This window comes from Mustela lutreola, chromosome 9 (assembly GCF_030435805.1).
Source record: "Mustela lutreola isolate mMusLut2 chromosome 9, mMusLut2.pri, whole genome shotgun sequence".
In the NCBI taxonomy this organism is placed as follows: domain Eukaryota; kingdom Metazoa; phylum Chordata; class Mammalia; order Carnivora; family Mustelidae; genus Mustela; species Mustela lutreola.
Genome location: NC_081298.1, coordinates 35,894,777 through 35,907,397, shown reverse-complemented (window position 1 = coordinate 35,907,397; position 12,621 = coordinate 35,894,777). Strand labels below are relative to the sequence as shown.

General features: G+C 42.2%; 1 protein-coding gene across 1 annotated transcript in view; it reads right to left on the bottom strand.

Annotated features, from left to right (window-relative positions):
• Positions 1-12,621, bottom strand: part of SLX4IP (SLX4 interacting protein) — a 183,207-nt gene that overhangs the window by 64,169 nt on the left and 106,417 nt on the right. Inside the window, 1 exon segment of the mRNA XM_059134031.1 lies at positions 2,684-2,773. Within this exon segment, the coding sequence (XP_058990014.1) occupies positions 2,684-2,773 (90 nt within the window).

The following is a 12,621-nucleotide window of genomic DNA, read 5'->3' as shown; positions in this document are numbered from 1 at the left end:
AGGGTTCAACGATGACTGAGCTAGAAAATATGTGAAAGACATACATGGAAACAGAGATTGTTAAAATTTGGCCATAAATGCCCTATAAGGCTAGAACTAAAAATAGTATGACAAAAATAAAACAAAGGCCCATACAACACAAACTTTCTCCCTATAGTTACGGGGCTTTCCTTCCATGAGTCAGGTTTGACGAATGGAAGGTAAACCATGAGCAGTGTGATCAAGATACCCTAGGAACTGACCACACCACACTGAGTGAAGCATTCTCCTCAGAACCAGAGCAACGCTAGAAAAGACAAATTCCCAGCTACACAGAAGGGGCACCTAAGAAGACCGAGCCAAAATCAATGAGCAAGAGGACAGAGATATATACAGAATTTCCAGGCTAACAGGGGTTCACACTTGCTTCCTCAAGTTTACAAATGAAAGAGTACGAGTTTGCGTATTTGGGTACAAAGACTACTCGTGCTGGACTCAAAATAAACTTGGGTTTAATACATGCAATTACTTCCTTTTCCTGAAAAGGAACTGGACATTCTTAAGACTTTCACTATATAAAGTGACTGCTAAGATGCAATCAAACTGATCGCTCATGAAATCCCAATCATGAAATGATCTAATAATAAAAAAAGATGAAAACATTGGGACACTGAATACAGGCTAGAGTCCTATCCTTTCCTTGACTAGCTTTTCTCCTCTCTCTGGCTCTCCCTCTCTCAGAGCCATTTCAATGTCAGTGAAGAAACTTTAAAGGAACGGCTTCAAGTATAAGCAGCAAACCATATGCTCTGCTTGGAGAGGCAAGCGCAGCTTGCTGGCATAACCGGCCCTCCTGCAGCCAGCACCGCAGCCAACCTCTGCAAGTCCCATCCTGCACTGAGCACCTTTGCTAAGTCATGCCTTGCTGCCCGGACGTAGTTCTAGGTGGAGCAGCAACAGCTGTGTGTGGCACCCTGGAAAAATCTAGTCTCATGCTTTGGCTAGAAGGTGATTCACATATTCATGGCTTTATTTTAAAGCCTTTCAAATCAACTGACTCTTGGCAGAACTGACTACCTATCAACAAGAAAGGGCTAAGGCTGAGGTGGTAAAGCTGGGAGAGAATGGAGAAAAAAGGTGGGCCCGAAAACAGTGGATTCTAGAATGCTGTTCATGTCTGTCAAATCAGAAGACTTTTGGGGTGAGGTCCCCTCAGGTGAACCTTAGTCACTTTGGGGAAATTGAGTGTTGGTAAGCCAACACTGGTTAATCCAAATTTGGAATTCCATGGAGCTGAGTTGTAGCAGGAGATGCTGGTTTTCTAAATATTCAGTCCTGAAGGGGACAATCCATTTATTTAACCTGAACGATAAATCACATGACACTGAATCTCGTGCCTGCCTTCTTTCAGCCGTGGCCCACAAGATACCCAGGACAATATCGCCCAGCCAAGTCTTGATTACATTAGTACCTCGTGACTGAAAATATATTACTTTTTTTTTTTTTTTTTTTTTTTGACAGACAGAGATCACAAGCAGGCCGAGAGGCAGGCAGAAAGAGAGGAGGAAGCAGGCTCCCCACTGAGCAGAGAGCCCGATACGGGGCTCAATCCCAGGACCCTGAGATCATGACCTGAGCCGAAGGCAGCGGCTTAACCCACTGAGCCACCCAGGCACCCCTGAAAATATATTACATATAAAATTTTCTTTGAGGGAGTTTTTGTCTTCTAGTAGTCTTCAAAAGTTGACTAAAAACAGTTACCACAATAAAGGTGTTTTTTTGTTTTGTTTTGTTTGCTTTGTTTGATTGCCACTGTAACTAGATTCTTCTCCACATACTATCTTTCGATAAATCTTATTTTTACTTTTAGCTCTAAAAAGCTATTGTGGTGAGGATCATAGAGGACACAAAGTGCTACAATATACTGAGAGTTATGTGAAAGCTGCTGCCTCATAATTGCGCTCCCTGCTCTCTAGTACAAGGACATGGAGAAGGAAGCACAGCACGTGAGAAGAGCCAGATGCACTCTCCAACCTTCTGCCACAGCAGCACTGGGGTGGGATCATGGAAACTGAGAGCTAGGAGTGACTCAGAGGCCTCTGGTCCAACTCTTTCATTTACAAATAAGGAAACTGAGGCCCAGGGAGATCAAACCCATGACCACCCCAGCCATCCACTTCCCTGACTGATCACAGTGAGACAGACTACAGTCAAACATCTCCATGCTTGCCATCAAAGATGCCTGTTAAAAAAAAAATACAGTGGAAGACAAAAGTGTGGATGATGAGAATTTAAGAATTAAATAATATTTGATTTCAAGCTGTAAAAGATCAGTCTTGTGTTCACCCCACGCCTACTTCAGGGGCTCAGCCTGTCCTTTACAACCAGTTAGATTAAAATCCCTGCTTGCCTAGAACCCTCACTTTACTATCGTCTTCTAACTATAATGAGCCCTTTTCCCCAAAACAAAGAGGTAGAAAATTCCTAGTTTAAATAATATAGCTTATGAAATACATAGATGTATTAGCTTCTCAGGGAAAAAGAAGCAAGTGTATGTCTGTCATTGGGAATACAACAACCATTTCTCAAGGGTTAAGTATCATTCATTATTTTTTGCCCACAAATGAAAATGAAGGTTGGAAAGAGTTAATATGTCTTCTAGCAGCAGACATTTGCATTTAAACAGTAAAAAGTTTTGTGGTACCTCTTTCTTCTGTTCAGAAAACCAGCTGGTATCTTTGTTTGAACCCTGTGGCTGTATGTGAAGATCGACCAGGACAGCAAAATTCCCACACTAGAAAGACATTAATGGCAGAGTTAGCTCACACCCAGCAAACAATGAGAGAAAATCTCACAGATTCCTATGTGGTTGCTCATGATGAAATGGCAACAAAGTTCCCTAGTGGACAGAAACCTTCCTATGGGGCAGGGCTACGCATCATAAACCCACCCGTTTTTTCAAGTTTAATATTTAGCGTAAAAATGCTAAGGAGAAATAGAATTTTAGTCATGATAGTAAAGACAAAATACCTATCTCTGGGCCACGCATTGAAAGGGGATTGTTCAAGACATCCATAGCAGCTGGAAGACTATCAGACACTGAAAGAAGTCAAATAGGTCAGTCCTGGGTAGGCTCCAGAAAAGAAGGTTCTATGGATAGTCAGGGAAAGTTTTTCTTCTACGTAGGAAGGAACAGCTATGAGCGACTGCATTTTTAGACAGACAAAAGGAATAGCTGAGACAGCATATCTTAGAATAGAAATGAAAGTGAGGACAAATGAAAAAGAACCAATGAGAGGAAAGTAGATGCTGAATGACAGTTATCAAAACTAAATTAGTCTCATTAAAATATGCTATAAAACTGTCCAAATCCTGCTTCCTGTCGCTGTACAATAGGGTAGTCAATAACCATGTGTGGCTACTGAACATGTGAAATGTGGCTACTATGATTGAGAAGTTGAATTTTAAACTGTATTGAACTTTAATTTACTTCAAACAGCCGTATGTGGCTAGCCGTTCTGTGGCACAGCTTTAGACCCTATAAAATATAGCCTTATAAATCCTCACACCTTCTATGAGTGATTTCTAAAAGTCTCTAGATAACTGTGGATGAGCTGACTCAGAAAGGAATAGGAGACTAAGACTGCAGGCTGGGGACGGTCTCTGAGGTCCAAAGGGTCAGTGACGGCCCACAGGAAAATGGCATTTCTGTACCTCTTTGGCTAAGTAGGTTTTTTTTTTTTCTCCTTTTAAAATTCTGTGCTATAATTCAATGGTGAAAGGAAATTATTTTCGACTAATGACCCGAGAATACCAAACATAAATATGTTAAGAAAATAAAACGGGGGTGCCTAGGTGGCTCAGCGGGTTAAGCCTCTGCCTTCCGCTCAGGTCATGATCTCAGCAGGGAGCCTACTTCCCCCTCTCTCTCTGCCTCTCTGCCTACTTCCTGGTCTCTGTCTGTCAAATAGATGAATAAATCTTTAAAAAATAAAAAAGAAAAGAAAAGAAAACTCGACATTTACATCATACCATACACAAAAATGAATTTGAGATGGATGAAAGACCATATAAAAACCAAAATTGTCTTACCAAACTTAGAATATAAAAAAATTTCTTAGGATGCAGAAAGTACAAAACACAGAAGAAAAATATTAAATTGAACTCTGTCAAAATTAAAAACCCTTGTTCATTAATAAAATGAATATGTATGTCACAGGTTGAGAGAAAATATTCATAAATGCATATATCTGACATAAGGTCTGGCATCCAAAATAAAGAACTCCTACAAGTCGATATTAAAAAAACAAACAACCCAAGCTTGAATAGATACTTCACAAAATAAACAAACAGCTAGTAACACATGAAAAAGTGTTCAACATCAGTCATCAGACAAATGCAAATTAAAACCACCAAGACATACAACTCCATACCTACTAAAGTGACTAAAATTAAGAAGACTGACATACCAAATGTTGGTAGGATATGGAGCAACCCAAAAACTTTCATACTTTGCTGGTGGAAATATAAAATGGTTCGACCACATTGGTAAACAGTTGGTCAGCTTCCTACAATTAAACATACATTTAATTTACTGACTAAACCAACAATTCCACCTTAGGTATTTATCAAGAGAGAGAAAAACAGGTGAACAGAAAGACTTGTATGCAAATGTTTGCCCAAGCTTTATTCATAATAGCTAAGACAGAAAACAACCCAAGTCTATCAACAGGAGAATAAACAACGTGTGGTACATTCATTCATTCAATGGACTGCTCCTCACAAAACTACTGATAAACTCAATATGGACTGATCTCCACCTTATGTTGAGCAAAAGAAGCCAGACAAAAAGAATACATATTGTATGATTCTAAAATAGCAAAACTAAATCTGTGGTCAAAGCAATCAGACAGTGGGCACGTGAGTGTCTCAATTGGTTAAGTGGCTACCTTCCGCTCAGGTTAGGATCCCCGTCCTGCCGCTGACTGAGCCCCACATGGGAGTCCCTGCTTAATGCGGAGCCTGCTTCTCCCTCTCTGCTTGCCACTCTCCCTGCCTGCGTGCCCACGCACGCGTTTTCTTCCTCTCTCTCTCTCTCTGTCAAATTAATTAATTAATTATTTATTTTAAAAATCAATCAGACAGTGATTATTTAGGATGGAACTGAGTGAGAACAGACACAGAAGAACATTGCATAGTGATGGGATGTTCTATATCTTGCTGGGTTATACGCTGAAGATTAGTTCATTTCAACGTATATAAATTACACATCACTAATAAATAATTTTGTAAAAGCAGATTTATATTTACTGACAGTTATGTAGAATGTATTATGTCCCTGAAAATGTAGGGGTATTTCGGGGAACACCAAAGTGAAGTTCCCCATGTAAAAAAATCTTGCAATATGGTAAAAGAGGGTCTCCTATGATGTCAAACAGTACCCACTGAACTGTAGTATACTGTTTTACGACCATTATTTTATTTTAAAGAAAGAGAATCAAAGGGAATATTTGAATAGATCAAAAAATATCAATATGTTCCATGGTAAGGTCAAGTCTTGTTTTGTGAAACTTATGTATGAGTATAATGAGTTATGATGTAAAGCCCATTTTTTACTACGGATTTGTGGTCAAAACTGTTTGAGAACCATACTTAAGTATACTGTTATTTTTAAAAGTTTCTTCATAATGCGGGGGCACCTGGGTGGCTCAGTGGGTTAAAGCCTCTGCCTTCGGCTCAGGTCAGGATTTCAGGGTCCTAAGATGGAGCCCCACATCTGGCTCTCTGCTCAGCAGGGAGTCTGCTTCCTCCCTCCTCTCTCTCTGCCTGCCTCTCTGCCTACTTGTGATCTCTATCTGTCAAATAAATAAATAAAATCTTTAAAAAAAAAAAAAAAAGTTTCTTCATAATGCGGATCATAGTTTTAACCTTTAAGGAGTATGCTGCCACCAGGTGGAGGTCATATGCCACAACTACATGCTCTTAGCCAGAGGTTATTAACCTTTTGTGTGCCACGGACCTCTTTGAGCAGCTGTGAAGCTGAGGACATCTGCTCAGAATAATGTTTTTAAATACATGAAACACAATGCATAGGAGTAAAAAAAAAGACACCAATTTGACTGAAGTATGTTTATCCAAATTAAAAGAAAATTTTGCATGTGATTTAGTAATGTATGTACTTGTTTATTAAGGCACTGGCTCTTCTCACATAGTGGCAGATCTAATAACTGCCATAAATACAAAGTAGTGGTAAGCATAAACGATATATGCGCCACAATTTTAATATAATACGAAAAGAACTTTGATTCTAATGGTGACATATACTGTGAATACTACGTGTTTTAAATACTTAACTTATGGGGCACCTAAGTGGCTCAGTCAGTTAGTGCCCAATTCTTGGTCATGATCTCAGGGTTGTGAGATAAAGCCCCGTGTCAGACTCCACACTCAGCACAGAGTCTGCTTGAGATTCTCTCTCTCCCTCTCCTCTGCCTCTCCTCCAATATGCACATGCACTTGCTCTCTTTAAAATAAATATTTAACTTATAATAAAAATAATAAATTGATTAGAATTTGGTTAAAATAAAGATGTAATTTTGTTCCCATCCAAGTTCAATGACCCTGTGAATTCTATCACAGACCTGTTGAAGCTCCACAGACAGCAGAACAAGAGCCTCTCCAAAGCAACAGCCTTACGCACATTGCCTGGGTTTCCTGCAAGTGTCTAATCCTGACTCCTCAAACCAAGTTCTCTATATCCTCTTCTCCATTAGCAAAAATATCTTTTTAAACAGATTGAAAAAAAAAAAAAAGTGATGCTCAAACAATCTGAATCAATAGTACCTAACAGTAGCTTTCTATAAAATTAAGTATCAAGGTCCAACTCGGGTATTTTCTCATCATAACTTTTGATGACAAAAACACCTAGTGTAAGTTTGATTATAAACAGACTGATTAGAATGTCTCTTTCTTTCAACTAAATCATAGACTCTTACTCTGGTGTTCAAACTTTCCTGAATTTCAGCCAGACTCCAACACAGGGCACATGTGCAGTCTCCTGACCTCCCCCCGCCCCCCAACAGCAGAAGTCTCCCTCTGCTTCCAGCAGTTGAGTTCTCTAGCAAGTGCCTCTCAAACTCCCATGCTAAGCAGCAGGACTTCGCCTTTCTAAAGTCCCCTGCTCTCAAAACTTTCCTGCTTTGCTCCCATGAGTGGACAGACATTACTGTTGCCAGAAGCACAGCCTTCACTTCTTAATTAGGACGTCATTTTCAGCTCTCAGCAGATAAACTGTCCAGCTCTCTATTTAGAAAGGAGAAACACAAGAACCATCACTTCTTTCTTAGGCCAGAGCTGCCCATTTTACACAGGCCAAGTTATCTCTTTAACAGACCAAAGGCTACTAGAAAAAGCTTCGCATCCCATAACCAGGGTTGTGAGTCAACAGGTCAGGGTCTGAGCCAGCTTCTAGGCCCCTCCGCCCAGAGGTTTCTGCCAAAAGCCTGGGAGTCAACTCTAACTCCTCCCTTTCCATAGCCCTCCACAATCAGTCACCAAGTCCTGTCGATTTTACTTCTTAAAGAGCAAAACAAACACCTGTCTCTTGTTCTGCAACTCTTATCATCTCCCAATTGGAATATTAGTGCTGCTTCTCTTGGTGTCTCATGAACTCTTAATGCGCCCATCAGAGCAATCTCTAACAAATGTGCTGTTTCTGCCCTCTGCTTCTAACATACCTCAATGCTCCTGTGTTTAGTGAACTCTTATGCCTCCTTGAACCCTAGCAAGGGCATGGACATCTCTGTGGAGCTTTTCTTAACAGTCTGTCACCTCCCCCTCTGGATCAGGCATAAGAGTCCCATGCTTATTTATTCCTGCACTAAACGGCTGTTCTATGAAGGAGCTGCCCCTGCTAGGCTGTTAGTCCCTTGGTGTAGACAGACAGGGTTCCAATCTCATTCGACTCTACACTCTGGATCAGCTTATAACAAGTGCTAATATTGTGTGTGTGTACGTGCATGTAGGTGTGTTTTTGTGTGTGTGTGTACACACACAGCTTTAATCTTCAGTGGGACCAATATCCAGCATCCAGGATACCACTCCTCTGCCTGAAGAGTCTTTCTCAAGGAGAAGGAAACAGGGCACGTGCTTACTTAGTATTTGACAGAAGGAAAAAAGCAATGAATGAACAAAGATGAGATAAACGGGCTCTGAATTTTGGGCAAACCACAGCCTTACCTGCTAAGTGAGGGTGCTAAACCCATGCTGGGGACATGGCTGTTCCAATTCAGCCCAAGACACTGATGCATTATAGAACAACTTCCTCTCTCCTTATTCTAGAGTCGCAACAACTACACCATCACCAGTGGCAGTCATTTTTTATAGTTTGAAAAAGGAATAATACAAGGATCCTACAATTACTTTGCCCTAAACTCATTGCCAGGAATAGATGATCTTATTTCTAATTTTAACCTAAGTGTAAAATAAAGGTGAAATGCTAACATTTCTCATACATGCAGTATCTCAGAAGCAGGCTCAGAATGGCAAGATCCATGGATGTTCTCTCTCTCTTATTCACTCATTCCTTCAGCCCCCACTGAGTTTCACAGGGATGCTGGCCAGAACTTGAGGCAGCAACAGAGCACTACAGTTAAGTGTAACCACAGCGTACACCCAAGGACCAATAGTGGCCACACTGTAACTCTGTCCGAGGGAGGCCAGGGCTGAGGGGTATGACCTCTCACCTAAGTCCTGAGGTAGATGGCAAGAGGCGGAGAAAGAAAAATAAACAGGACCCACCCAGGGAAAGAGGCCTGGATAGCCTGGCATGCTCTGGGGACAAAAGAGTCCAGTAAGCAGAAACATGGCAACATCAGCAGAAGAGGCCAACAGGGCAAGAAGGTTCCACTGGGCAGGCCAAGGGGAAACAAGAAGACCTGTGGGCTGGACAGTTCTCGCAGGTAGGAGTGTGGTGCATGCACTGGCAGGGAGAAACCATAGAACCATGCAGATAGGGGGTAAAGCCACCCCCAAAACCCAAGTCAGAGACAATGGAGGGCGATGGGTGAAGACAAAGGGGTAGATTTGAGAAACTCAAAAGAGAAAGAAGAGGGTGTTGGTTGGGTGGAGGAGAAGGAAGGGCAAAAATGATGCTCCAGGCACATGAGTCGAGTCACACGCTCAAGGGGCTGTCCCCAGGCGGCTCGTCCAGACGGGGCCACACTGTCAGTGGCGTTGTATTCTCACCTGTCACCAAGGATTTAAGGCAGATTGGATTAACAAGGCAAAGACTAAAAATAGAGGAAACAAGAAAAACAAGGGTAGAAACATAAAATGAAACCAGTGGTAAGTCTGTCCAACATTCCCACCGTGGTCATAGATTTCTGCAACATTTGGCTCTCAGTTTGCTACTTTCCAATGGAAAACATGGAAAGCCAATCAGAATCCATAAGACAAGAATGAATCATCTGAGGATAAGTGGATAGTTCTAAATATTACATCTAGAAAGACATTGCCCCTGAAGGTTTTCATAAAAAAACAAAAAACCCAAAAAACAAAACAAAACAAAACAAAAAGATGGCAATTCTCTTCTTGGAGTATCAACTTCACTAAAAGGCTTTAAGGAACATATTAAATATTTTCACATCAAAATAAACTGCACATCTGGTATAACATGGAATTAAAAAGCCACATGGTTTTTAAAGGAAAAGTATAGTTTCCAGAGCACCTATGTTCTAGGCATTGTGCTAAGCTTTACCAATAGTATTCAATTTAATCCTCACCCCTAATCTATGAAAGAATACAACTGTTATTCACATTTTATAGATAAGGAAGTGGAATCCAAGAAGGTAAGGACTGGTCCAATATGACATAATAAGTAACAGACCCAGGAATCAAACCCAAATCTCTTAGACTCCAAAGCCCACTGCCATGCATTACTTCGAAGGACTCGCTTCCAGAAGCCATGTGGAGTCACACGTAAGGATGTAAGGCTGCCTAGACTGGACCCACCCCACTGTACCTATCCCTCCGGGGTAAGTATTGGCAGCCATGTCTATCCATTAGGGCCAGGGGACTGAACTAAGGACTCTGCACAGAGTCACTCAGCTCCCTTTCCTGAACAGAGCGACTCACTCCATCCTGGAAGCAAGGCACTGAGTTCAGATGCTAAAGCTGCTGGTGTGGGATGCCCTTTTGGGTAAGAAGGCTGGGTGGTGGCAAAGCCCCTCTACAGGACTGTGGCAGGAGGCTAGTTTGGTAGAAGGCAGAAGGAAAAGGGGAAGGGAAAGAACGCAGCAGAGCATGAGGGCAGCAAATCACAGTGAAGGTGGGGCAGGGTTGGGGGGGGGGGCACAGGAACAGTGGTCCCCGGATACTAACAGTCCTTACCCGGAGTTAAAGCGGAGGAAAAGTCAACACAAAGCTTTTGTCGATTTAAGCCCCTTGGCCTGCTCCTTATTACAATATTCACCCAAGGAATCCAAGCTTGAGTTTACATTAAAGAAAAGCCAGCAGTGTACTTTAGAATGGCATATACGATAAACCAGCAGACAGGTCAGGGAAGGAGAGAATAGAGAGTCATTCCATCGGAATACACCGTTTCCTTAATCTGACTGCAAAACCTCGAGGGTGAACAAATTGGCAAGAGTTAAGATTCACTGAGCATTAATTGTGTGCCAGATACGATGTGAAGCCCTTTCTATACATTATTGCATTTGACACTCATGACAACCCAGAAAGTCATAAAATGATTACCAGTCAGTGTTCTGGAAACACCGAGAAACCAAAGAGCTCTGCTCTCTTTCACTTTTAGAAGATCCCTGGTGATCATGGTTAGGTTTTGTTTTGTGTGGTGCCTTGCCAACCTGGCAATGCTTGGCAGGCCAGGTAGAAGGAACACTATAATCTTAGTAACAGAACAGAACACAGCCCAAATTCAAGATCACAGCACACAGAGGAAGGCCTGGAGAAAGCCCTTGGATGACGAACAGGAGAAGGGCCTCACACAGAAAGTCCAAGGCCATGAATCCCTTCTGATGATGTCCTAGTTTCAGAGGGGTGTGCCACCTCCCTTCCAGGGCGTCAGTTTCCCCCTGGGTAAAATGAGGGGCCACAGCTAGGTCTCCTTTGAGGTGCCTTCCACCTTAAGATCCCACCTCCTGGTTGTGTTTCAGTTTAACACCTTTGTTTGGTGGTTTGAGCACAGGTTTACCCCCATGTGTAGGTTAGGAAAGGACCACACTGAGTCTGGCACGTTGACTCGTCCTGCCTCAGCACTACGGGTCACATAAGCACGATAGGAAAAATCTCAAGAACCAGCGAGTCCTTCCCCTGAGTGTTCTCCGACACATTTCAGGCAGGAATAAGCTTCTGTTTGCTGCCTGCGCACTTTCTTCCCAATTCCATTGTGGAATCATCACAGGCTGTAAACACATGGCTGCGTACATCCATCTCCCACAGGCTGCCCGTGGGGAGGAGCTGCCTTCTGTCACCCTTGGGCTGTCACTGCCTCAAACTGGGCCTGGCACAGAGAGGACAGTGAAGAGTGCTTGTTAAATGAATTTTAAAAATATATATAAATATATATATATTTTTAAGTTATATATAAATATATATCTATATGTATATATATATATATATATAAATGATAAAAATTACTTAAATGTCTGCCTTGTTCTGTGTCTAGGAAAGATTACCTCCCTCTTACCTGCACCCTGTCCTTAGAATAAGAAACAGCACAGAATCAATCTCATGGCTTGTGACTAAGGTGGCCTCATTTATGAATAGAACAGTGTCACCCCAGAAAATGGGCTGCGAGGCCCACCCCTCCATGCCACACAGTTATTTTCCCACCTTCCAATCAGGCAGAACAATTGGCAAAACCCTGGCTGACAGTGTGAGCTCAAACCCCATAAAGGGACCATGTGGGAGGCCTTCCTTGGTGGCAAACAGATGACTAGTTCTTTGAGCTCGAGTTTTACTGGCTGAGGGGGACGCAGGGGAGGTGGTGGCTTGTCTCAAGTGAAAAGGAATCAGAAGGGGAGGGAGTTTCTCTCTCCTGTCTGGTGTCTGTTGTGGGACTTCTGGCTACAGGTCAGGGATTTGTTTTTCTTAAGAGATTTACTGTTATGGATGTTACGAATGGGGAAAGAAGCATGGGTGAGAAGCAAGTCGTGAAGGAATGAGAAAGAACACAGAGAAGCAGAGCTAAGGGGGGTTGATGACAAGGAGGAATAATAAAGTAAGAGGCTGATATCCTTCAGTAGATTGTCTCTGGTCTCCTACTAAAAGGAGTTTGGGGGTTCTGGCCTAGAATGCTCACACAGTGGCTCAAAGTCTTCTCGGGTAAGACAGGGGAAGGGAAGTAAAGCTCTGCTCGGAATAAAGCAAAGGCCAACTAAAGTGGTATATATTATAAAATGATGCTTAAATTTAACATGTCATTGGAACCTTTAAGAAACATTTGGGGCTGAATCACAGACTCTAAAACCCATCAGGGCAGGAAGAGTGCAGTTAGGAATCAGGCCTCAGCCACTCCTTTTGACAGGTAACGACTGACTTCATTTCATTAGACATTTTCCCTGATGATTTTCAAGAAATTATTCTTTCAAATGTAACCAGCAGGCCACTATTCCTCAGGGG